Source organism: Mya arenaria, chromosome 2 (assembly GCF_026914265.1).
Source record: "Mya arenaria isolate MELC-2E11 chromosome 2, ASM2691426v1".
NCBI lineage: Eukaryota > Metazoa > Mollusca > Bivalvia > Myida > Myidae > Mya > Mya arenaria.
Window position 1 is genome coordinate 20,883,928 of NC_069123.1, and position 26,358 is coordinate 20,910,285.

Genomic DNA, 26,358 nt, shown 5'->3' on the forward strand with positions numbered 1-26,358 from the left:
GGGTGCATGTCAAAAGGTTGCGCCCCTAAGTTACGCCCCCTCTAACGTTCATTCCTGGATCCGCCTCTGGCGCATGAGCTGGCCCCCAATGTCGCCCGACCTCTCGTATATTAAACATGTTTGGGATGTTCTGGGACATAGCACCCTAGTGGACCTTCGAAGATTTCTTGAAGAGGAATGGGATGCCATTCCACAACAAGAAATTAAACAAGAGCTGTCACAGAGACAGCGCGCTCGACTATTCCGCCGGTTTTCAGTGTAAGGATTGAAAAGTTTTGGCAAAACATGCATGAATCACTGTTAGATTAGATTTCAATGCAATACATGATATGCGGAGATATTAACATAAATGTGGTTACATGCAAAATTTTAACCAGAATTCTTAAGTGTAATAATAAAGGGCCATTATTTGCAAAACACAGTTATCTAACTTGATTATTCAATTAGGTTGGGTGGTTGAATACCATTGTATAAAGTCTCAATGCAATACATCAAGTAGTTGCTGAGATATTATCCTATGTGTGCTAACATGCAAGACCTTAACCAGAATTTCTAAGTCGCATAATAAAGGGGCAAAAATTATATAATATGAAAGATAGAGTTATCTTACTTGATTAAATAAGAAGGTTAAATGGTTGGGAGCCTGTGTGTAAAGTTTCAATGCAATACATGATGTATTTGCTGAAGCATTGACTTAAAAGTGGTTACATGCAAAACCTTAACCAGAATTTCTATGTTGAATAAAAAAGGGGCCATTATTTGAATTTAATGCAAACTAGAGTTATCTTACTTGGTTATTTAAGAAGATTGGATGGTTGAGTACCATTTTATATAGTCCCAATGCATTTCATCCAGTAGTTGCTGTCAGAGATATTAACCTATGTGTGCTTACATGCAAAATCTTAACCAGAATTTCTGAGTCGAATAATAAAGGGCAATTATTTGCATTAAATGCAAAGTAGAGTTATCTAACTTGGTAAATTAAGTAGGTTGGATGGTTGAGTACCATTGTATCAAGTCTCAATGCAATACCTCAAGCAGTTGCTGAGATATTAACCTATGTGTGCTTGCACGCAAAACCTAAACCAGAATTTCTTAGTCAAATTATAAAGGCCTATTATTGGCATTAAATGCAAAGTAGAGTTATCAAACTTGGTAAATTAAGTAGGTTGGATGGTTGAGTACCATTGTATAAAGTCTCAATGCAATACCTCAAGTAGTTGCTGAGATATTAACCTATGTGTGCTTGCATGCAAAACCTTAACCAAGGGGCGACGCCGACGCTTGGGTGAGTAGTATAGCTTTCCTTATTCTTCGAATAGTCGAGCTAAAAACTCGTTTATTCATCAAGAGCCAGAATGATTGAATGCAGGGACAATTTTGGGGGACATACACATTATTAACATTTAAAAAGAGAAAGTATATGCCTTTATTAGCAAGAAAAAATTAATATAAGGCTTTGTAGTCATGTGATGTTCTGTTTATGTTATTTACTTTTTATTTTTTTACATTGTTTTTGTTGATTTTGCGACTGTTTATTTCATTCCAGTAGTTGGTCATACAAAACGGTTATATGCTGAAACAAGCTGTACTGTGTCTTTTACACCCTGACCCCTATACTGATCAAATCGATAAAATGATTTGTTCACTGCCATAAACTTTATTAAAATTTGTAATAAACGATTGTCCTCGATTTATTATTTCATATTATGTATTTCATTAAAATATTTTCCAATACATTCTAAATTATATGCCCTTATATGAGGTGCAGTCAAAAAGTTCCCGGACTGGTTATATATTGCACACTTTTGACGTCTGACTATGACGATACTTGTCACACATAAATCCTAACATGTTTACATTTTGTAAGCAGAATTATTTACATAGCATCCATATTTTGATAGAAAAATATGTTCATTGTAGTATATAACCTACGCTACGGATCACCTTGAATATTATTACCGATTACGAAATTGTTTTCACTCTTAAAAACGCTACATATGCAATATTTTGGCGCCGTTTTATCATGTAAATTTACATGACGTCTCACTAACGTCATTTCTAAACACACGTCCAAAACAAACATCATCACTTAAAAATTATTGAATTAGTATGCATTGTCTGAAGCAATGGAAGATATCGCCGGTGAAGAAATGTCAACGTCATCCGTGCGAACAGAGCAACGGACAGTCATGAACTACTCTGCGAGTGCAGGAATGACACCAAAGGATGCATGGAAATTTATAAATCTGGTAGATAGTTTACCTAAATGTTCCCGGACATTCATATTGGATTGGCACAAGCATTTCCAGGTGATGACATAACTGACAATAATGGAACAGGATAGTGGCAGTTTTGACAAAATGCAGCGTGTCATTTCGGTACATCGGCGGAAATCGATCGACGAAATAGCTGATGTGTCGGATTTAGCCATGGGAATATACACAACATCTTGACAATTATTTATTTATAATTGATTCCAGGCTTTTTTATGATATGAATTGGGTTCACATTGAGTTAACATATGTTTGTGACATTTGAGACGTGCAGAGACATCTCACGATCATTGAGAAATAAACGTCCGTACTGCGAAATTTGATCTTTCATCAAGACGCGCTACTAACATTAGATTTTTCGGGTATGAAAGACTGCATTATCCGACTTAAAGTGTCAACCTAGCGCCTTTGGACTACTGTGTATTTCCAAGATTAAAGGCCAACTTACGAGGTGGCAGAATTGAATCAGCAGAAGAAATGAAAAGTGGCGTCAGGTCGGCGGTAAGCAATTGCAAAAAGGGGTGGTATGCAGACATTTTTAATAAGTGGGTAGATTGGCACAGAAAATGTATTGAATTTCAAGGGCAATATGCTTTGAAACACATTGACTAGCATACAAGCGCCTACATTGACGTAATTTCATTAGTGAACGTCAACAGTACGTCATTTCCGTACGAAGTGATCCGTACAGAGTGAGTTATGTTTATTTGCTATGTAAAAAATGATTGTTTTATGTGTGATTAAAAGTTAATATATGTTTAGTCATGTAGAATATAGTTTCAGCTTTAATTTGATGTAATTTTATTTTTTCAAATCCCAAAAATGTCAAAAGTACAAAGGCAGTCCGGGAACTTTTTGACTGCACCTCGTATACCTAGTCGCATGACTTTTTTTGCTGAGTAAATATGGATGCATAGTGTATTCCTTTAATTCTCGATAAAAACCAATGTTACCTTCTGTATATGAATATAAAACCAGTCAATTCAAGATATCTTAAAGACCTGCATGATCTTTGGTTCTATTGAGCCTTATAATGTCTAGTTCATGTGTCAGTTGGACAGACAGTTCAATTTTATGATGCCCTCTTTTGGGGGCATAAAAACAAAAACAAAATTCATTTTGTTGTTTTCCCACAAAATAAATATTTAGAATGATAATTCTGAACATTAAAACTTCATTCTCTCATGTAAGTTTACAAAATAATGCCACAAAGTAATCATTTTTAAATTTTGTTGTTTCCCAGAAGTTGTCACAGACACATCAAATAACATGTTCTTGCATTGTAAGATGCAACATGACTTCACAAGAAATCTGGTTTTGGTCCTTTTTAAGATTTTTTGTAAATTTTGTTTTTGCATTTTCTTAATAATAGGTGTTGTAAATCTGAGAAATGAAACATCAATTTGGTGTGGTCTAAAGTCAAGATAGGAATCATTGTTCCCAACAGAAAGTGTTTGTGCAGGCAAATGCTACAAGAGACAGGACATATAGATTTATGCTTAAAATTCCAACAACATGACACATTCAGACCAGCAGAAATTTACATGAGAAGGTCATTTATTTTCATTGTACCATGTTGGAAAGTATTTTCATTGTTTTCGCCTATACATGAACTCCCATATCTGAATGGTAAAAAGTAGGTGAAGCTTAATCATGTGATTACTAGCATGCGGATAAATAAACTTGTAATGACTACATGGTACAAAACAGTTACTTCACCAACAACCCATGTGACTTAAATTATACATGCTATGTGCTCTGGTACTATTTCAAAAACTTGGGTGGCTGGTGCATGAGCTCAAGTAAAGACAGTTTCACTGATCACATGACTGTCGCATGAGCTCCCTCCGCTGTACAGACACTTTCACTGATCACATGACTGTCACATGAACTCATGTACAGACAGTTTCACTGATCACATGACTGTCACATGAACTCATGTACAGACAGTTTCACTGATCACATGACTGTCACATGAACTCATGTACAGACAGTTTCACTGATCACATGACTGTCACATGAACTCATGTACAGACACTTTCACTGATCACATGACTGTCACATGAACTCATGTACAGACAGTTTCACTGATCACATGACTGTCACATGAGCTCCCTCTGCTGAACAGACACTTTTACTGATCACATGACTGTCACATGAGCTCAAGTAAAGACAGTTTCACTGATCACATGACTGTCACATGAGCTCCCTCTGCTGAACAGACAGTTTCACTGATCACATGACTGTCACATGAGCTCATGTACAGACAGTTTCACTGATCACATAACTGTCACATGAGCTCCCTCTCCTGAACAAACAGCAAGGTGCGACAACCAAACTGGAGCTGGCTTAGAGTGACATCCGGTTCGTCAGGGAGTGTTTGTCTTGGATACGACCAGGCCAGTGTGTAGTTATGGGGGTTGTAACCCAGAGTGGTCATGTAGTCAAACAGCACCTGAGAAAAACAGACATGCAACATGTAACCCCTCAATGCATAGCAACAGATATAGACATACACATGTGAACAGGGTCTAATGTGCTCCAATAGGATTCAAATATTACAAGAAATTTGGGCAATCTTATTCAGCTTAAATGGCATCAATCAGTTTGTTTAAAACCACCAATGACCAGAAAAACCTTAACCAGAATTTCCAAGTCAAATACTAAACGCCCATTATATTTGCATTTCATTCAAAATAGTGCTATCAAACTTCATTAGTTAAGTAGGTCAGATAGTTAGGGAACACATGTCTAAAGTTTCAATGCAATACATGATGTATTTGCAGAGATAATGACTTAAAGGTGTTTTCAGGCAAAACCTTAACCAAAGTATGATGCCAACGCTGACACAAGGGTGGGTAGTATAGCATTCTTTTTTCTTGAATAGTGGAACTAAAAATGAAAGGTTAATTTTTGCGATACATGTATGCCCTATGAAGCATTCCATAAAAGCTGGTGGAGTGTTTAGTACCCAGGTGGTTGGAGTGCTGTTAATGTGCTTGGCAGTTTGAAGGCCTTTCTTTGGGACAATTTAAATAACCCACATGATATGGTGAGCTCTGGTGGGTTTAGGGATTATTAAAACAAGTGAGGTATAATGCGATGATGAAGTCAAAAGTTTTTGACATTTTTTTAGCTTTAAGGATTTGGAATTAGTATGGCAAAATTGGTACATTCCTGAATAACATATTGGCTGTTGGTAGACAAATTTCAAGTTTTTTTCATAAAATATAGAACCATAACTCATATGTTTCTAACCCTATACAGACAAAACATGCATGAAGAACTTCGCACTATGCAATTCTGTTCGCATGGTTGTACACACTTAACAGAAGTTTCATTATTTCTGTTTTAAATGTAAAAGGAGCATACAGTATCTCAAGTGGTATTAAGGTGATTTATCAAAGATCAAACAAACTTGATCCACATAGAAATTGCCCAAGAACCCTGTCACCATGTTTTATCATGTTTAGATGATAAATACCTTTGTTATTGTTTGCATGAGGTTCAGCTGATACCATCAAGCTCGCCAAAGGTAATACCTATACAACGCCTTTTTGCAATAAAGAAAAAAAGATGTAGTAGTCACCATTGGAATCATAACCAAACTGTAGCTTAAACATACTTGTTTTTTGCTACATTGATTATGTCTAGTGTTCATTGACACATTTCATGAGAGATAAATGCAGCAGTGCATCAACAGTTTTGTAATCATCACCTGCATGGTGGTATCTAGGTGGAACCTGCGTGCTCGCCTTTCATCCCGCAGTGTATGCACCGTCACCATGACGACATCCTCACCCACCTCTGGTCCTCTGGTAACACAATTACCTGACAATTGATAAATGGTATGTCAATATTGAAAACTGTTAATTACTTCTCTTTTGTAAATAAACATTGATACAGTTTTGGGTTATAGGCTTTATTTACAGTTCTGGATAACAACAACCTGGACAGAAAGATTTTGCATGATGACTACAGAAGAGATGATCATGACAATACCTCAATTACAAGCTAAAAATCATGTAAATCCATGAAAATTACACACACACACACAAACAATTCCAAAATATCATTTAATATACACATGAAATGTCTCAAAATAAGAATTATATGTACTACAGTAACATATGTAATTTATAACTTATTTGAACATGATTGATAGAACAACAGCAAAATGAGCATGAAAAACAAACACGACAAATGGGAAAGTTAAAAAACCAATCTTATTTAAAAGTTGCTAATCATAGAATAAACAAAATGTGTCACATATAATGTCATCAAATATTTCAAAAGAGCAGTGACACTCACCTTAGTTTCAAGGAGGTCAAACATTTAATTGATAAAGGAGTAAATTAACCTGCATATCATATAGGATGACATCAGATCAGACATTTAACATTTAATTTCATTGTGATTTTTACTGAATTGCAAAATTTCCATTGGTTAAGATATCACCACAAGGAAAAAGACGATCACTGCAAGTGGACATGAACATTCAAGGGTTGTTTTTCTCAAGCAGTATAACTGTATCTTCACAACTTTATTGTATATAACAAATATTTTATGTAAGCTCAATGAAAGGCAAAAATATTCTTTTCAGACAGCTTATCGGATTTAATTTAGAATATGTACAAAAAAGCTACTGAAGCCACTAGGAGGGTCATTGAAATCATACTGAACAAGTGTACTCCTTTGTACCATATTGTCAAGATACCGTGCAATCATTAATGGAGTAGCTTTATTGTACCTAAGAGCTCTGCCTACTGGTAACCTTTCTGGTATGAGAATAAGTACATTAACAAGAACAAGAAAACACTTTCCAATATGGTACAAGTAATAGATGTAGTTCTGAATGTTATTCTATTTCATGCTCAAATCATTACTCAAAAGTAAAAAGCAAAGTGAAAACATGTTGATTCAAATAATCCATTCAAGTCCAAACTTTGTATTAATAAAGTAAACCATTCCATCATTATTTATGACATTATTCAGGGCATTGTTTTATATATTTCATAAAACAAGGCTTTTTCAAGCTGTTTTTGGCCATTATGAAGCTATGTTCCCATTTCCAAAAAGTATACATTTTTCCAAGTGTAAATGTAACAAAAGCTGTCGTTGCATGCTCGAATATGATATATGTGCCTATCAAAAATGCATGAAGAAAAACAAAAAGCAATCAAGAAAAAAAGTAGAAAAAAAAGCAATCAAGGGCCATAATTTGTATGTAACCTGTGTGATGGCCGTGAACAACAATTACTGTGTGAAGAATTAATTCCATTGAATGAACATTATTTAAGATCTAAATTAAAACCTCAAGTTGCCCTTAATTTTTAACCAAACTTTCAATCTCGATTAAGGGCCAAAACTTGTGTTTAGGATAATATGGGGTTATGTAACCAAATGGCATGATGGCCTTGAACAACTGTGTAAAGTATGAAGTCTCTTGAACAAATATTATCTAAGAACTGAGTTAAAACCTGTAAAATTAACCTAACCTAACTTGATCAAGGGCTATAATTTGTATTCAGGTTAACATGGAGTTATGTAACCTAATTGCATAATGGCCGTTAGTGTGAAGAAGGGTAGAGGATTTATAAGTAAAAATCCCAACTTGCCCTAAAACTTTAACCAAACTTTAAAGTTGATCAAGGGCCATAAATTGTATTTAGAACAATATGGAGTCAAGAAAACATTATAGTGTGATGGCCTTGAAAAACTGTGTGATGTCCAGTGAATGAACAGTATTGGAATTTAAAGTAAAAATGCCAAGTTGCCATAAAACTTTAACCAAACTTTCTTAGTCAATCAAGGGCCATAATTTCTTTAGAATAACATGGAGTTATGTAACTGATTGTATGATGGCCGCAAACAATTGTGTGAAGTATGAAGTGAACAGAATGAAGGGTATAGTTGTTATTAGTGAAAAGTGCAACTTGCTCTAAAACTTTAACCTCATATAATGTGCCCTAAAACTTTAACCTACATTCCCAAGTCAATCAGGGGCCATAATTTGTATTTAGAATGATATGAAATACAATTTCGTTATGGTCCTGAACAAGTGTGTGAAGTGTGAAAGGATTGAATGAACAGTAAAAGCAAAAATGCCTACTAAGCCTAAAACTTGAACTGGACCCGACACAGACGCCAGGGCAAGTAGTACAGCCCTTCTTACTCTGCAAATAGAAGACTTCCAACATTCCCCATGATTCTTCGAAAAAAATTACCCATCTGATGGGTATGTTACCCTCTTTCTCCTGGTTGGCTGTGCTGGTATGTGTTCTTGTACGTGAGCTGGAAACCGTCTTACCGTACTTTCCTGGCCTCTTTGTTTACACTTTTGTCATCTCTACTGGTCTCTAGTCTTTCGTCCTAGGAAAAAGAAAGAAAGGGTACTACACAGCTATTCCAATTTATAGCCAGCTTCTATTATTCAATTCACATCCTGTCTACATATATCTACCCCAGGAACTTCCCTTACAATATAAGCTTAACATACCCCTCCAAGCAACTCCCCCTTGCCTGTGAAGAACAAAGGCTCCAGCACATGTCTCAGGTGTTTCTCTTGTTTCTCCAGGCATGCCTATTCCAGCGGTTCCAGTATCAGCTCCCGGTACTCTTCTGCCTGTAGAATCAGTTGAAATATGAAAATTTACATATCGACTTTAAAAACATATCGATTTTCAAACTAAAATTAACCAATTATAAAAAACACTTCTTGAAAAGTTTATACTCATTTCATTAAACATTGTTAATGACGAAAGTTAAAAACAATCTTTGGTATTGGCTCTTTGTAGAAACCAGTACAGATTTCCATTTTTAAGGCCATGAGAAAGTACCCATAACTCACAACATTTTGGATGAATGGCGGACACCTATACCACAAGTCTACTCACCCCCGCAGTTGGTGTTGTTTAGTTATTAATTTGATGTTGGTGAAATCTTTAAAATTATGGATTTCTACCAAAAATTGTATTGTTCTTTAATCAATACTGGATTAGGATGCTGAAACTTCAATTTTTGACACACAGTATTAAACAGGTTTTATTCACCGGAAGTCTTGTATGCTGTATGAAGAAACTGAAATTCATTAAAGTATACATTTTGTAGGATTCGACATGAAATTGTAAGCTGAGTATGCAGTAGGCAACATGGGAGGGTGTTACAACTTACATCCTCAATATATTAATAAACTATCCATCTCGAGGCATTCAGGAAACAGTACCTTTTCTTGTGTTATCCTTTGAAGGCTCTCTCTAGCACTGTGTTGTTTAGTATCATGGTATTCTTCCCTTTCATGGTGGTCTAAAACATGAGATAATGAGAAGAACCAATTTGTACATGTACCACCTTTTATGAATTTAAACTGGGACCAATAACAAGTATTTAATCCTACTCCCAGTACCCTTGTAATCCAGAATCCTGCTGTATTTTTTCACAGGATTCAACAATACCACCTAATCTTAAACTTGAATACCAGTATTAATATGAAATAAAACGTCCCAATATTGCTTGGTTTTTGTACGCTCTAACATACAGAGCATGCATTTTGATTTTTTATGCACCATATTTGTTGCGTTGTTGGTTTAGTTCTTACAACAACCTGTGGAATGGGTTAGATTCATAAGATCTCAAATGGAGTTACATGTTCATTCATTCATACCCAAGCATCAAGTGAAATACAGTACTACAGGCATAGCTATATAGGAAACATAGTATTCAGTATGAATAACTACAATAGAGAAATATGCTGTAGTATATAAAGAATTGTGTCCCTTAGATACATTAAGATTAAGAATGCAACATCATTTACACCAAAAGAGCCAGGAAATAGAAGCAATATCATTTAATTATATGCCATGTATTCCTTCAATTTTTTCTTCTTCTTTTAACAGATGTGATTTCACTGTCAATTAGTCCATGATTGCAATAAACATTGTTCATAAATAAATTATATTGACTTATATTTGCTACTTCAATATTATCAGATATTACTTAAATATTTACATATATATGTAGCAAATGTTAGTTCCTGGTCAATTTAGTCTTTATTTATAAGTGGCATCCAGTTTTCTTAAACCTTGGCATCCAGAATACTGCCCAAAATGGGTGGAATCTGGCGTACCAAAACGAAGAGTAGCATTCTGATAATATGAATGAAATGTCAGACATGTACTGTAAACATAATATAAGATGAAATCATTTGGGCTTTTACTGGCAGTTGTTGTATACCTAACAAATTGTTATGTTAAAAGATTTGGGGTTTTAATTGAATTATTCATACACAAATTAATCTTATAGAATAAAATATCCACAAATCCAGAATTTTACCATCATTGTTTTGCAAAGGAAAGGGTTTACTGAACCTCCACAAAGCACGAAATGCACAAGCAATTGCTGACGTCAACGTGTACACCAGCAGCATGGATAAGAACAGCTGGTACCGGCATAGTCCAAATAATTGTACGTTGACAGATTTTTTTTACGATTTTTGATATGGCAAATCCTTCACGTTGGGGATTGGAAGAATCCCGTATAACACGTCTATTTACCGACTAGTACCGGCAAAACACAGAGACAACACGGGCTGGATTTTCTAAAACACATATAACTGTATATAAAAGAGATCTAGTATTTGAAGCTTTATATGATGTCTTACAGCTACCAGTACCGCATTTTTATATTATATAATTAATAAATATTAATACAGTACAAATGTAAAACTTCGAGCCACAGTGACCGACACTACACTACAGTACCATACTGTATTGCGTAGAATTGAAATGGGTCAATAACGTCTCTGCTATCTATACAATGTATTATTTGGTAGTACATGCTACCTATCCCAAAGTAAGAGACAACTCCTAGCGCGCCAGATCCGCATGCGAATATCGCCCAACTCCAACTCGTAGAAGTGGACATTTTCTACTTTCAGTTTGACCCAGATTACTTCCGGATCAGTCAATTGTACGGTATATTTCAGAATGGGTTATTGTCTATATCAGTAGAAATGCGCTTTCTTTATCTTTTCAACAACATTTTAACACAATGAAAAAGAAAACTCTAGACGAAATACGAGTTGGCTTGCAACTACACACCAAAATACCCACTACATCTATTCCCCCTGTTTCATAATTAAACTCTCCTACCATCGTTCTACTTTTAGACCAATTGAAAACATCACTGGAAGTCACGTGAATAATACCATTATAAAAAGCGCCGATTTCTTTCAATCTATCTCTTTTCCAATACTAAAGGCAGAGTGACAACATATCAAATATGTCGGAAAACACTGTAAATGGCGAAGCTGGAGAGCATCATCAACATTATAAAGAGATTCACCATCATTATGCAGAAGAATGCAGTCAAGACGACATAGGCACATTCTTATTTACTTCTGAATCGGTCGGAGAGGGACACCCAGGTACTTTTTCGTGTTTCAAAAGTGTCACGTGGGTTTGTTTATGTTCCAATTTCTTTGAATAATTTTATGTTTATGTCTTGAGTGGATCATATGATACATTTGATGAATAATCCGTTTGCAAAAGGCATTATATTATAATTGGTCAATGCTATACTAATTATTTGCAAATCACCATTGTCATTTTGAAAGGAGATCATTTAAATAGTGTAGTCTAAAATAATAGACGTGTTATACGGGATTCTTCCAATCCCTAACGTCTAAACGGGTTAGTGCAAAAAGAATGTAGGACGAAGTGAACCACTTCCCAAGTGAACCACTCAGTGAGACGAAGTGAACCATCTATATGTTATATAGGGAATATTCTCTTAATGTAATGTTATGTTTCAGAGTTTATTTTCCTGAGTATAAATGATTTAATAGATAATATGAATACATTGTTAATCATATCAAAGTGTTTATTTATTAAAATTATGTATTTTGATATAACAATGTTTTGAAAAAAGGAAAAGAAAAAAGAAAAACAAAATACCTTTTTATTTAATCCTTATAATGAATATATTATCAATACATCCTACTTTGTTGAATTTTATTTCATATATGTTCAAAAAATTATCTATGTTTGTTATTTACACCTCAATCATGTCCCAAAAACAAATAAGTGTGGGTGTAATTAATGGATAATTGTACTTTAATTTTAATTGGCCTTATTAATTGGTAATTACTCTTGAGTCTTGCATTCAAATGGCGATAATTACTAGTTATTATCACCTTTCAGACAGTGTGCCATCACACAATAGCCACTATATAATACATATGTGGTTCACTCGGTCCTGAAATGGTACACTTAGGAACTGGTTCACTTGTGAAATGGTTCACTTCGTCCTGCACCCGTGCAAAAACCAGGGGTGTTTTAAAAATATTGAAATCGTTTAAAGTGAAGTATTCTATGGTTGAAATTGATCAAAAAGAGTTATATTCATATTTTACCATGTAAGTGAAATGCTATTTAGCACTAAACAAGCATTTAATGCATTAAAACAAGTTGTTTACCTTTCCAATAATACAAAATATGACTGACAGATAACAATTATGCCGTCTCCGTGGCCTAGTGGATAAGCGTCCGCCTACGGAGCGGGAGGTCGTGGGTTCGATCCCTGGCCGCGTCATACCAAAAGACGTTAAAAGTTGGTACAAGTAGCTCCCTTGCCTGGCGCTTGGCATTTAAAGGGTAGTGCTTGGAAAAGTGGTGTACTCAGTACTGGTTTAACCCAGGAAAGTTGTACCCCGTGTATCGGTGCTTTACACCGAGCACGTAAAAGAACCAAGGGGTCTCTTCGAAAAAGAGCTAGGGTCTCGCACCCGGACTTCCTTGTATCCCACCACTGTCTCTTCAGCGTGCTGTCCCTTCAGCAAAAACAAAGGACCCCGTTGGAAATAAGTGCTTGCACTTTCACGGGTTATCCTTGATCGCAAGGTCTAAAGAAATACATACATACAAGGGGAACAATTGATACAATCGTAATAACTCGGCCTCCTCCGACAAAGCTTCGAGATAGACCTCGTTAATACAATCGTAACAATTCGGCCATGGCCGAAATGTTCCAAGCGATTTAAAACTGTGCCTTGAAGCCTTGCAGGTGCCCTTCATGTATATATCGTTATGTTTTGACAGAATGAAATGAAGAAAAGCCGTCAAACTCATAATTATAAGTTGGATATTTATTTTTTTGTGTACGGAACTAATGTAAAATAACATTATCTGGTAATATTTCTTGTTTTTATGATATTTTATAGACGCTATATGCTTTAACCTGGAATCCTGATCGGAACAACTACCCACTTTTGATACTAAACAATTTGTACGTGAATGATTTGCCATATCAACAATGTAAAAAAAATCTGCCAACGTACAAAAGATTCTTTAAGTCCATATAAACAGCAAAAAAATATGTCCAAATAATGTTTCCTTTTGTATTATGAAGAAATAATATTGCATATATGATCAGCTTTAAAATGTGGCGCGTCTGAATAAGATTTTTACCAGGACAATCTATTAATATGCCATGACTTCAAACCGATAACTGCCGGGTAGACTTGAAAATAAAGGTCAAGACTGCTTTGGCCGGAACCAACCATCACTGATAATATGCCCGGATCTATTATTGAGAAGAGCCGTGACAGTTGTGGCCAAGGCATTAGCTGATAACTGCCTTTATGGCTTATTTAGAAAAGCTGGAGCCGTGGCTTATTGTATTTTAAAACAGCAGTATCGCAGGATAAGACAGTCACTTGGTATTTAATTGAATCTGAAAACAGAATATTTTAAAAACACATTCATATTTTGTTTGTCATTCACTTCCATATGAATTTGTTAACATTACAAACTAATTCATGGTGCCCTTTGATGCTTTCTATCAACGGTCTTTCTTATTAAATATTAAAATGAGAATACACCACAATTTGCACAAAATAAGAATGCTCAATGAAAATCCTACATTCCAATAAAGTTTCATATTCTGAGAGCTGACAGTAACAAAAAAAAATGCCTTTGTCAAGACGGTTGTTCTTTTTGCTGACTGCGAATTTTTGAAGCACAATCTTTCTGGGCCTATGGAATAATTAAATTCATAGGCCTTACTAGGCTTAGGTCCATGCAGTTTTGTAATGATAGTAAACAATAAAAGTAGAAGCCCTGTCGCCTGTAGCACTGGAACTTTACTGGCCCTTAAATGATTTTACAAGCCCAGGCTTTCATTTACATGCAGTTGAGTATTTTGTTTGGAAGCTTGTTAAGGTTGAAATGAGTTCTATGAATATAAATATTATTTTTATTGTTATAATATTTATTAGATTGAAGTAACTGCTGCACTGCAGGTATTTATATACACAAAAACATTTAAAAGTTTTTTTTAACTCACTGTATTTTTTTTGTCTTGACTTCTTCAGTGTTCAATTGTTATTGTTAACAATATGGCCTAAAGCAAGTTAAATACTGAACAGTAACTCATTTACTTTAAACATACCGGTACAAATAATATAAGCATAGTAAAGGATTACAGGTTATTTAACAAGAATAAAACTACAATTAAGGTATTGTCAAAATTGCTTGTACTATCGATATCAGTAACTTGAGTGGACTATGGTCAAACTGGAACTGATTCCTGACAATGATTTAAATGTTATGTCATTTTTGTACATTAATGTTGATGATCTATTTCAGACAAAATATGTGACCAGGTAAGCGACGCCATCCTAGATGCCCACTTGCGTCAAGACCCAGAAGCCAAAGTGGCGTGTGAGACCGTCTCCAAGACGGGAATGATCCTATGCTGTGGGGAAATCACATCCAAGGCAAAGATTGACTACCAATCGGTCATCAGAAACACTGTTAAACAGATTGGATATGATGACTCTTCTAAAGGTAGTACTTGTAACATTACACTGAAATATGAGTTTTTAACGGACTGAAAACATCTTTTGTTCAAATTCTTTCACATATGGCTTTAACAGGTTTTCAATGTTGTACAGCGTTAGATTGCTGTACATGTTGCCATCATATATCTGAATGCTGTTTGTCACTCTTAAATATAGCTTTCTTAAGTAATAAGTAGATATATTTAGTATCCTTTTATGAAATTTGTGAATACAAACATCTTTTAAAAATTATACATACAAATTTTAAATTGCAGGTTTTGACTACAAGACATGCAATGTTCTCATTGCACTTGAAGAGCAGAGTCCGGACATAGCCCAGGGGGTTCACTTACAGAGAGATGAAGATGATGTTGGAGCCGGAGACCAGGTAGGTAACCATGACCTAACAATACATTAAATGGATTTTGGACTCTCCCCATTTTCTTAGGACAGGAAGTTTTAGTAACAGTTGACTTGCATATCATTGTTTATTTATAAGCTTAAGGAATGCTTGAATAATAAAAATAAATTCAGTGAAGTTTAATGAAGCCAGTAAATCTGCATAGAAGCATATTTTCATTTATGATGTCATAATCAGATTATGAATGAGATTGCATAAACTGTATTTTGTACAAAAAAATTCAGAAAAGTGAGGAATGCATTGAGTATAAGTTTTATTTTATGATGGTCAATTCATTATGTATGGTTTCAAAATAAGAGTTGCTGACTTAAAAAATGTAGGATACTTGTTTGTTTCAGTGTTAAATCGCTCAATTTTTCACAGACTTAAGTGCAAAAGGCTATTTTTCACCAGTGATGTATTAAGCCAAACAATTTTTGTTTGTTAGAAACAGTGTAATAACATTTTTATTTCACTGATAAATGTCTATAAGCCAGTCCAAAGCATTAAACAATAACAGATATCTGTCCTTTCAATGTAAGATTGTAATATATTTCATTGAGTGAGCACCAAAAGCTATAGCCACAAAAATATTAACTTTTGGTGTTCATGAGATGAAATAAATTGTGATCCTCCACTGAAACAAACAATTTTTCTTTTTCTTTTATTCTTATTATTCTTAAAAGAGATTTTAAATGACAGCATTTGAAGTTTTTCAGTAAAGCGCCAAATTGTATGCGATCCTAACGTCACAGTGTTTTTTAGCTCTACTGGCCAAAGGCCAGAAGAGCTTATGCAATGGTAATGTGTACGTCGTATGTGCGTCCGTGCGTGCGTCTGTAAACAATTGCTTGTGAACACGATACAGTCTTCAGTTTTTATAGTATCTCGATGAAACTTGTACAATATTTAGATATCCATCAGAGCTCGGTTCCTTTTTAAAACCAGCCAGATCCGCCCAATTCATGCCTAGATGATGAGCCTTGAAAGTATTAAAAAAATGCTACGTCTATTTTTAGCCAAGTATACATGAGCGAAGTCTATTTTTAACCAAGTTTACATGTAAAGTCAAGTCTAGGATTAAAGGGAGAAAACTTGCTTCTTGGTTCTGCAGTTGATTTTGTGAATAACTCTCCCTTGTTCTTGTTGAAAGGCCATTTTAAGCTCTATTGGCCACACAATTGGTTGTGAATGTTTGTTCAAAGTATGCCCCTCAGCCTGGGGTTATTTCTGGCCACGCCCCCTGATTCACAGGTTTGGTGTACTTATTTTGGGAAATGTTTGAAAATCTTTTTGTTCGTTCGCACATCCATCTAAACACAATTGGTTGTGAATGTTTGTTTAAATTATGCCCCTGGGGTCATTACTGTCCACGCCCCCAGGTTCACAGGTTTGGTATACTTAATTTGGGAAATGTTTGAAAATCTTTTTATGTGTTTGCGCATCCATCTAAACACAATTGCTTGTGAATGTTTGTTCAAATTATGCCCCTGGGGTCATTACTGGCCATCCCCCGGGGTTCACAGGTTTGGTCTACTTAAATCAGGAATGTTTGAAAATCTTTTTGTCTGAACCAGCTATGCAGACCCTTTCTATTTTGAATAAGGCATAATTTAGTGGTCCGCTACCATGGTTGTTCAAATTATGCCCCTGGGGTCAAAACAGGCACTGCCCCGTCACAAGTTTCTAAGAGACTTATTTAAGAAATATTTTCAAAATCTTCTTGTTTCAAACCACAAGGCTCATACCTTCATGCTAAAGCTGGCCCCACCCCTTTCGACCTACTTTTTTATTTTTAAAGCAACAGCAATGAAATTTGGACCATGCGTACAGTTTTGCAAACGAGCAACAATGTTGTCTTTGGATGACCTTGACTTTGACCTTTTGACCAACTTTTTTATTTTTAAAACTAATGAAATGAAATTTTGACCATGAGTACAGTTTTGAAAGCAAATATATATTTTTCCTCAGATGACCTTTACTTGGCACATATTTAAATAGTTCATGCAACTAATCTGCTTACAACACTTTCTGTCCTCAGATGTTGAACGTGCAACGTTTTCGGCTAACCCAAACACAAAACGTGAACTATGTGTTTGTTGCCTATTACCCATACATACATGCTCTGGATTGAAAATGACCACAAGAGCCATGCCAGTAGAGCATAGGCCCTCATGGGCCTCTTGTTTTTTTGGTGCAATTTACTGCCTTTTAAAGTCTGTTTCCCTAGCGAAAAAGTGTCCGTTTTCTCCAAAAAAAATCATATTTTCCCCATTTGATAAATGCAGATTATGTTGATGAATAAAAAAAGAAATAAATTTCTTGGAAAATAAACAAAATCTTAACAAGACTTGCTCTTTCACAGCATAATGTATGCATAAAAAGGTTTAAACAGGTATATTTGCCATTATGTTTGCTATTTGGTTCTGATTTTGTATTTTTCCCAATCTTGACTCTCTTTTCCCAATTTGCATTTTAGAAAATAATCGCTGCGTCATGTGGTTGAATTTTTGTCCAAGCCCTGGCACGCTGATGTTTGACTTGGAATTGAGAATGGGCTAAAATATTGTTTTAATTTTTCTGATAAATCTCTCTAATCCACCGTAAAGCATGTATAAATAGCTTTCTTTAATTATGCTTAAGATGTTGTGTTAAATAACTGTGTTGAGCATCAAGAGTTGTGTTTGAGGTAAAACTGAGTCAAGTAATTAGTATACGGTCAAGATCTAGAACCAGATAAAAGATCTGAATATTTCTTATCACTTTACTGGTTGCTTTTCAAGACGGACTAGTAATGTACTGATACCAAGAGCAAGGAAGTACAAAGAATGTACATCTTGTAAACATTTAGTATATAATAGGGGTTGCTATTCAGTCTGAAGAAATGAATGTCCTCAGATACTTAACTTGAGATTCATTGCCTCCACATTCCACTTCTGTGATGCTTATTTGCAGGGTTTAATGTTTGGCTATGCCACAGATGAGACAGAGGAATGTATGCCCCTGACAGTTGTTCTATCACACCAACTGAATGCCAAGATTGCACAGCTCAGACGTAATGGAGAGATGGGTTGGGCTCGACCGGACACTAAAACACAGGTACCCACTACTGGTGTTTGTGTTGGCTGCAAAGTCTTATGGTGCTCTATGGAAAATAATACTTATTATTGTTGTTGTAAATATATGAAATATGCAGAAATTCTGTTGAAATATGTTTTAAGTGCCTTGTCCAGGTCAAGAACATGAATTGGTATGTCAAAAGTGAGGTTAAGGTGAAGGCTTTTTTGACATTAATGATAGCAAATACTATATATCATACAGGTAACTATTGAGTACAAGTATGAGGAAGGAGCATGTGTGCCCATCCGTGTTCACACCGTGGTCATCTCGGTCCAGCACAGTCCAGACATCTCCGTGGAGCAGCTACGCAAGGAGGTTATGGAGAAGGTCGTTGGGCCAGTCATCCCCAAGAAGTATCTTGACGAACAGACCGTGTACCACATCCAACCTTCCGGTATCTTCATAATTGGTGGACCACAGGTACAATACCCCATTTTGTCAAAGCTTTTTATAGGCCATAACTATAAAAAAATGTTCAAGATATACAACTGAAACATTGAACACATGATGCCGGAGACAAGATGCACCTGTATAGCAATGCCCATAAATCTGGCTTTAATGTTCTGGATTTGAAATGATGCTAAAAACTGACAATATAAGAAATAAATGACAAGAACCATTTCTGCTTGGTTCGCTCACATGTGTTTATTACATCACTTTCAGCATGTTGTATGACCTAAAACATCTGAGGATTAAGTGCTTGAAGCTTGTTATGGCCTTTGTGTTGTTACCAGTTTGCTTACAATGTCCTTATCTTGAGGCAGAACCTAGATTAACGTGGGAAAGGTATTTGTCAAATCTTATGGCATGTGTGTGCCAATTTTGATTTGTGTTATCTCCTCTGGACTGAGATTTATTTGCTGAAGTTGAGAAATTATGTCAACTAACTGGCCTTGGGCAATGGGAAGAGCTATGTGATAGGTCAGGCAAGATAAACAGTGAACTTTTCATTTTTATACTGAAAACATTGTTAAGTTTTTGTCTTTTCTAAAAGGCTAGAAAGATGTATCATGTATTTACAATCTGCATTTTGACTGTCCATAACCATGAAGTTCTTTTTTATGTCAAATAGAAGACCTATCAGCACCTGCGGGTAAGCAAGCAGTTTAATATAACGGCTTGTGTTTCAGCACTGGTTTTACTTGCTGTTCTATATTTTGTATTGCTTCTATATAAGGCAATACAGTAATGTTGATATCACTGAAATTATAAATTATCTTGCCTGACCTAATTCACTTCTTTAAATCTGAATGTTTAGTTTTAAAGCTGTGTGTAATGAATGAATAACCATTTCCATCCATTTCAGTTTATACTTTCACATTGCTGCGTTGCCTTCTAACTTTGCTTTAAACTTGAGGTTTGCTCAATTGATTAAACCTAGAAAGTACATATATACTGACAATTAATATTGCTCTACAAATAAAAGATATAAAACCTTACTAGCAAGATTCACAAAATTCAATTCTCCAAGAATTGTCATAACTCAATATATAAAACCTTACTAGCAAGATTCACAAAATTCAATTCTCCAAGAATTGTCATAACTCAATATTTTTCTAATATAGCTTTCACATTTCAAAATACTTCATATTGATCAGGACATGATGTGCTAACTAGTAAGTATTTTGAAATGTGAAAGCTATATTAGAAAAATATTGAATTTTGACATAAATCAATTCTTTGAGAATTGAATTTTGTAAATCCTGAATATTCCAATGAGCACCTCAGTGTGTTGTAACCCTGTCAAAAAATGCATGATTGTTGGACTTTTTTAACACTTTCAAACTTGTTTCCACACAAAATGTAGTGAGTAGATGTTTGTAAGGTGGCGTATAATCATTGCAGTTAGTTGTAGTCTGCTTCTCTCAATGTGCGAAACCATACAGGACTAGTAACTGACTTTATTTTACTCTGCTTGTTATCTTGTTATAGAGGAATGCATATTAATGCATATTCAAATAATAATGTGAAAATAATGAAACAAGAAATCTCGTGCATTTTCTTGGATTATATAAAGAATAACACCTTTACTGTGGCATAGTGTACTGACAAGAAGGCCACGCTGAGATGTACGCTGTTAAATGTACAGGGTCTCACTAGCAGACGAACGAATAAGTTACACTGTACTGAGTTAATAAATATTTTTCAATCAAATGATATAATTCTTTTGACGGAAACCTGGACTAATGACTTTCCTGATTTATATATTGACAATTTTGAATGTTATGTTTAAATAGGCATGAAAATAAGCAAAATAGTAAACGGTCTTCAGGGGGCATTATTGTTTATTTGAGAAACATTTATGTTACAAATGAAACATTAATATTTACGAGTAATGACGATTTTTTATGTATAAAAATCAGTAGTGTGTCGTTGGGTTTAGATAAGGATCTGTATTTCTGTTTATATTATCTTATATTGTACCAGAAAATAGTAGTCGCCAGAGTTGTTACGAAATAATTATATGACTGATGTACCGTTAACACGATGGTCAAAAGATAAAGGGAAGCTAAATAATTATGGATTAATGCTGTTAGATTTATGTAAAGAAACCGGATTGCCTATTTTAAATGGTCGATTTGATAGAGATAAAAAAAAAAATAGCCCTTTTAATATGCAAGGGCTTTTTCTACACATTTTGGGAACACAAAATTGGACCTTTATTTGGGAATATTTATAGAAAAATCCTTAATTTGGAATGGAAAGTCCAGGGGTAACCTGATAAAATAGGAAATTCTGCATGATTTTAAATTAATTTGCAGTTGGGAATGGGTCTGAATATCTGACCTGTGGAGTGGCTAGAAAAAGGCTTGTATGCATACACTAATATATTGGAGCGGGCCTTATCAATATATTGTTTGTTTTTCAAGAAATACATTGTTTTTCACAGAATCTGTGTTCACAAATCAGGAAAATATTATGTTTCTTTCAAGAGAAATGGATGATTTTTTTGCAATTGGAAACAGCCTTTAGAAGGCAGAATATTGCACCAAGACAAATCATGAATGTGCAAGTCAAAAAATCTTGTTCATTAAAAAGCAGCTAGACTTCATATTGAAAGGTTTTCAGATATTTAATGCAACAGCCAGCTGGCTTTTTCTTGGAATGGTTCAACGTAGAAACACAAGAGGACAAAATTCTATTGAGGCTCATAGAAACATAGAAACAATCTTAAGTCGTAATTCAATTTTCAGAGTGATGCTGGTTTGACTGGCCGTAAGATTATCGTTGACACATACGGAGGGTGGGGGGCACATGGTGGTGGAGCATTCTCTGGTAAAGACTACACGAAAGTTGACCGGTCTGCTGCTTACGCTGCCCGCTGGGTGGCCAAGTCCCTTGTCAAGGCTGGCCTCTGCAGGCGGGTTCTTGTACAGGTAGGTTGGGCCAAAACTTTGTGTTAGCTATTAAAAGAGCTATATTTATTATAATAAATAATAAATAATAATAATAATAATAATATCTTTACTATAAGCTATTGCTATTGCTATTGCTATTGCAGTTCAACTGACAAACAAATGGTGCTATAAAGCAACACGGTTCAAATTGTACCAATTCATTCAACATTGATGGTTATAACATACTTCAAAATTATCTTCGATTGCAATGTTGTGGTCTCGATAAACTTCACATGTCTTTAACTACGGTAATATTTTAGATTGACTTTAAAAAAAAATTGCATATAAAATGTTCATTGTTTCCTTTTTGTTAATCCAATGATGACCAATACCCCATAAATTTTAGTAGTGGTGCATCTATTAAATGTTGTTTGTTGTTTTCAGTTGTCGTATGCCATTGGTATTGCCCAGCCCCTGTCTATCACAGTTCTCAGCTATGGAACTTCGACCAAGTCAGAGCGGGATCTGCTGCAGATTGTCAGAAACAACTTTGACCTGCGACCTGGCAGAATTGTCAAGTATGTGCTGGTGCTTAAATGTACAAATGTCACTAAAATAAGGATTGATTTCATGACCATTTGGCTTATCAAAATTGTAGCAAGCCACTTCTTTTTACCATCGCTATTTTTAAGAATTTAGATGAACAAGCCAGAATCAATTAATATTATTCAGCTTTTCAAAATTGTATCAAGCTCAATAATGTGAGTTTTTCCAAAAACCAGTTCACAATTATTAAGCTTCTCAGTGTGTTTAAATTTTGACCCTTGGTTTAAAGGTTGTATGTTAAGTCTGACATACTGGAGATGTGTAGTATATTACAAACTATCAAAATGTTTGATCACATTAGGAGTTTAAATTTTATTCAAACCTATTTGTTCTTGACTGTCATTCACTTGATAATTTCTGTTTAATTGGGTTATCTCGCTGTTCATTGAAGTGATTTAGGTGATTAAATAAGCTTTCAGGTGATAAAATGTTATGGGTTAACCTTGAGCCAAAAGCAAAAATTGAATTGTATTTCTCGACTTCAGGGAGCTGAACTTGAAAAATCCTATCTACCAGAAGACTGCCTGTTATGGACATTTCGGTCGCCCCGAGTTCACTTGGGAACAGGCAAAACCTCTCAAGCTTTAGTTCTGCAGTGCAAACAAACATTGTTGTGATCTGTTTTATTGTTAACTTACTGTATTTGGTGCTCTGTCTGAAAAACTACGACGGTTCTAGCCAGATTCTGATGTCAACATGAGAACAGTATAGGTTCATGGTCAATCATGAGATCTGGGGCATGCAACACCAGTCTACTCTGCAAGTCAAATTTATTTAGTTCATGTCTGTTACTGTAAATGAAGGACAAAAAAGGTAATGGAAATCATGTTCTTAAAATCATGTTCTCAAAATGTGTTGTTTTGTTTCTTTTGCTTTTTAAAACAGATAAAAAAAGCAAGGGATTATTTATTTATTCCATAGTTCTTGGTTGGTATACATTAATTTCTTTCATGTGTTTAGTTAAGGATTCCTCAGCTCAGTTGACTTGACCGCTGCTGATCTCGGAATTGATATGGCATCTGAGATTGTGGGTTCTGTTGACAGCAAATGCACTGTCAGCAATTATTGTCCATTTAGGTAAACTCTGTCCACATTGTCCCATCGGCTGAGACCCAAGTACTGGTCAGCTGGTAGGTTTTACTGAAATAATGTATATGTCAGCAGCCCGGCCCCTGGGGTCCAAGGCGTGACCCCAGCGGGCCACCCTGCTGTCCAGGGGGAGATAACACCTGCAGACCACAGTAGTTAGAGGGATAGACTGACTGCCGATTTGACAACAAGAGAAATATCTCGTATTTATTCTAAATAGTTGTTGTTTAAAATATATTATGTATATTTATATAGCAGTGTGATCATATGGCAAAAGTTACATGTATCTATACATCATTATGATCATTTAACGGAACTGCTACAAATTTAAGCAGTTTAGTTATATAATCAAATGATTAAATGGAAGTAAATGTTAAGTTGTCAAATCGGGCCTCAGTTTGCTCATGTAATGCTCTGCCCTTTATCTAGTGCAAATGTGTGCCACCTAGCGCATTTGTCTTGTGTTTATAGAAATTAATTGGAAAAGGGCACTTTTGATAAACACTCGGGTCTGTTCTCCCATATGTGCTCAAATTAACATCCATTTTGTGGTCTTGACTTGTTTCAATTATTCTTGGCATTTGTTTTTGTTGATGATGATATGTATTTTATTGTCATTATTTATATTTTTAATAGTAGTTGAAATTGTGCACTATGTATTACAGAAACTTTCTTTTAGTAATTGTCACTATATTTCATTTGAATTACGACTTACACATATTCTTACACATTTAGATAAATTGCCCATGTTTTAACTATGATCATGTATGAAATGTTGGTTGATGCCTTATGTGGGGTAACTGTATCATTTTATTATTATTATTATTATATGTTGTTTTACATATCCACCTGTATTATCTGTGTGTTTGTGATTCATTGGATAAAAGGTGCATGTTAAATGCCAGCTTTTGTTTGGATATTGAGAGAAAACCCCGATTATGAAACTTCCATCTACTTTTAAACGTGTTATGGTTTTTGTCAATGAGTAAATGATTTTATGTAAACATATGTACATATTTTGTTCCAGCCATTGCAATATACCTAATCCATTCTTTGCTCATTTTATGTAATCATGGTTTCATTACCTTCATGAAAAAAATAAATTCTGAAGAATATCCAGCTGTTACCATTTTAAGTTTTACATAAATATGCATAAAGCAATTCATATAAGGTGTATGTATAAATAAATATTCGGAGAGATGTCATTGCAGATTTTTTCATATATTATATGAATATTGTGTAAGAAATCTGACTGCTTGCCTCGTCAATCTAACTGAATTGTTAAACAATTTGTAGAATCCCTGTAAATCTGTTTGTGGGATCAACTGAAGTCGGTGATAATAAAATTTGTAAATGTGATTTGTTCTTTTTATTAATGGATTTGTTCTTGATTGGAGTTCCTTGTTATATTATTGAAACCAGGTACTAAACTATTCATGGAATTGTTACTTTGAAATATGTTTTAGATAATGCAGTTGCAGCCTTGTCAGTTTGTCTGTCTCTCTCCAGCCCGATACTGGGCCATCTTGTCAAGATTTGTAATCAAACTAAATTGATAATAGTTCAAATACTGGGCCATCTTGTCAAGATTTGTAAAAAAAAATGGATTGACAATAGTTCAAATACTGGGCAATCTGGCCCTGACAGTGTAATTTATCGTCACGTACTGGACAACTTTTTGAATCTATGTAAGAATTGTACATCAAATATTGCACTTTTACCTCAACTGAGGTGTCCCAATATGATTTATATGTACCCATTTTTGACTGGTTAATGTTCTGGAGTTCATTGTTCAAGTTTATATATGTTAGTTATCTTGGACTTAAAATGAATTAATCCAGCTGTATAGTGCTGCAAAGTGTCAATCTCTGTTTCTGTAAAAGTGACCACTGATATATGCTGATATGAACTTGTGGAGCACAATCTTACAAACATGACAGTAAATATTCAAAGGTTGAGTAGTGTACACAATTTATTCTTAGCTGTACATTAAATAATCATATTTGATCAAATGAAACCTGTCTAAATGCTTACACAAGACTTGCTTTTATGTCCACTGCTGGCATGTACAAAATGCAAATCTGTATTTCCTGAGTTATTTACTGAGTATGTTAACAATCTTATAGAATTTATATTAAAATAGCTGATGATGATGATGATTTAAAAGTAACTTTTATGAATGAGTAAATTCTCCAAGAATTGTCATAACTCAATATTTTTCTAATATAGCTTTCACATTTCAAAATACTTCATATTGATCAGGACATGATGTGCTAACTAGTAAGTATTTTGAAATGTGAAAGCTATATTAGAAAAATATTGAATTTTGACATAAATCAATTCTTTGAGAATTGAATTTTGTAAATCCTGAATATTCCAATGAGCACCTCAGTGTGTTGTAACCCTGTCAAAAAATGCATGATTGTTGGACTTTTTTAACACTTTCAAACTTGTTTCCACACAAAATGTAGTGAGTAGATGTTTGTAAGGTGGCGTATAATCATTGCAGTTAGTTGTAGTCTGCTTCTCTCAATGTGCGAAACCATACAGGACTAGTAACTGACTTTATTTTACTCTGCTTGTTATCTTGTTATAGAGGAATGCATATTAATGCATATTCAAATAATAATGTGAAAATAATGAAACAAGAAATCTCGTGCATTTTCTTGGATTATATAAAGAATAACACCT

General features: G+C 34.8%; 1 protein-coding gene and 1 long non-coding RNA gene across 5 annotated transcripts; one reads left to right on the plus strand and one right to left on the minus strand.

The window, feature by feature from the left end:
- Window positions 1-1,411: 1,411 nt before the first annotated feature.
- LOC128218756 (uncharacterized) lies at window positions 1,412-11,222 on the minus strand. 3 transcript variants are annotated; one of them, XR_008258445.1, is made up of 6 exons: window positions 11,117-11,222; window positions 9,502-9,581; window positions 8,776-8,901; window positions 8,524-8,648; window positions 5,995-6,107; window positions 1,412-4,731 (listed from the first exon to the last, which is right to left on the minus strand). It is a non-coding gene; the product is annotated as an uncharacterized LOC128218756 (long non-coding RNA). The 3 variants fall into 3 exon arrangements; XR_008258446.1 differs by having other exon boundaries at window positions 8,504-8,648; XR_008258448.1 differs by lacking the exon at window positions 11,117-11,222 and adding an exon at window positions 10,608-11,099.
- A 297-nt stretch (window positions 11,223-11,519) lies between these two features.
- On the plus strand, window positions 11,520-25,026 carry LOC128205886 (S-adenosylmethionine synthase-like). 2 transcript variants are annotated; one of them, XM_052907936.1, is made up of 9 exons: window positions 11,520-11,700; window positions 14,921-15,121; window positions 15,390-15,502; window positions 18,470-18,613; window positions 18,836-19,054; window positions 19,707-19,727; window positions 21,829-22,011; window positions 22,417-22,550; window positions 23,064-25,026. In XM_052907936.1, the coding sequence occupies exons 1-9, from the start codon at window positions 11,556-11,558 to the stop codon at window positions 23,164-23,166; spliced, it is 1,263 nt and encodes a 420-aa protein (XP_052763896.1). In that variant the 5' UTR covers window positions 11,520-11,555; the 3' UTR covers window positions 23,167-25,026. The 2 variants fall into 2 exon arrangements, with proteins under 2 accessions (XP_052763896.1, XP_052763905.1); XM_052907945.1 differs by lacking the exon at window positions 19,707-19,727.
- Window positions 25,027-26,358: the final 1,332 nt, after the last annotated feature.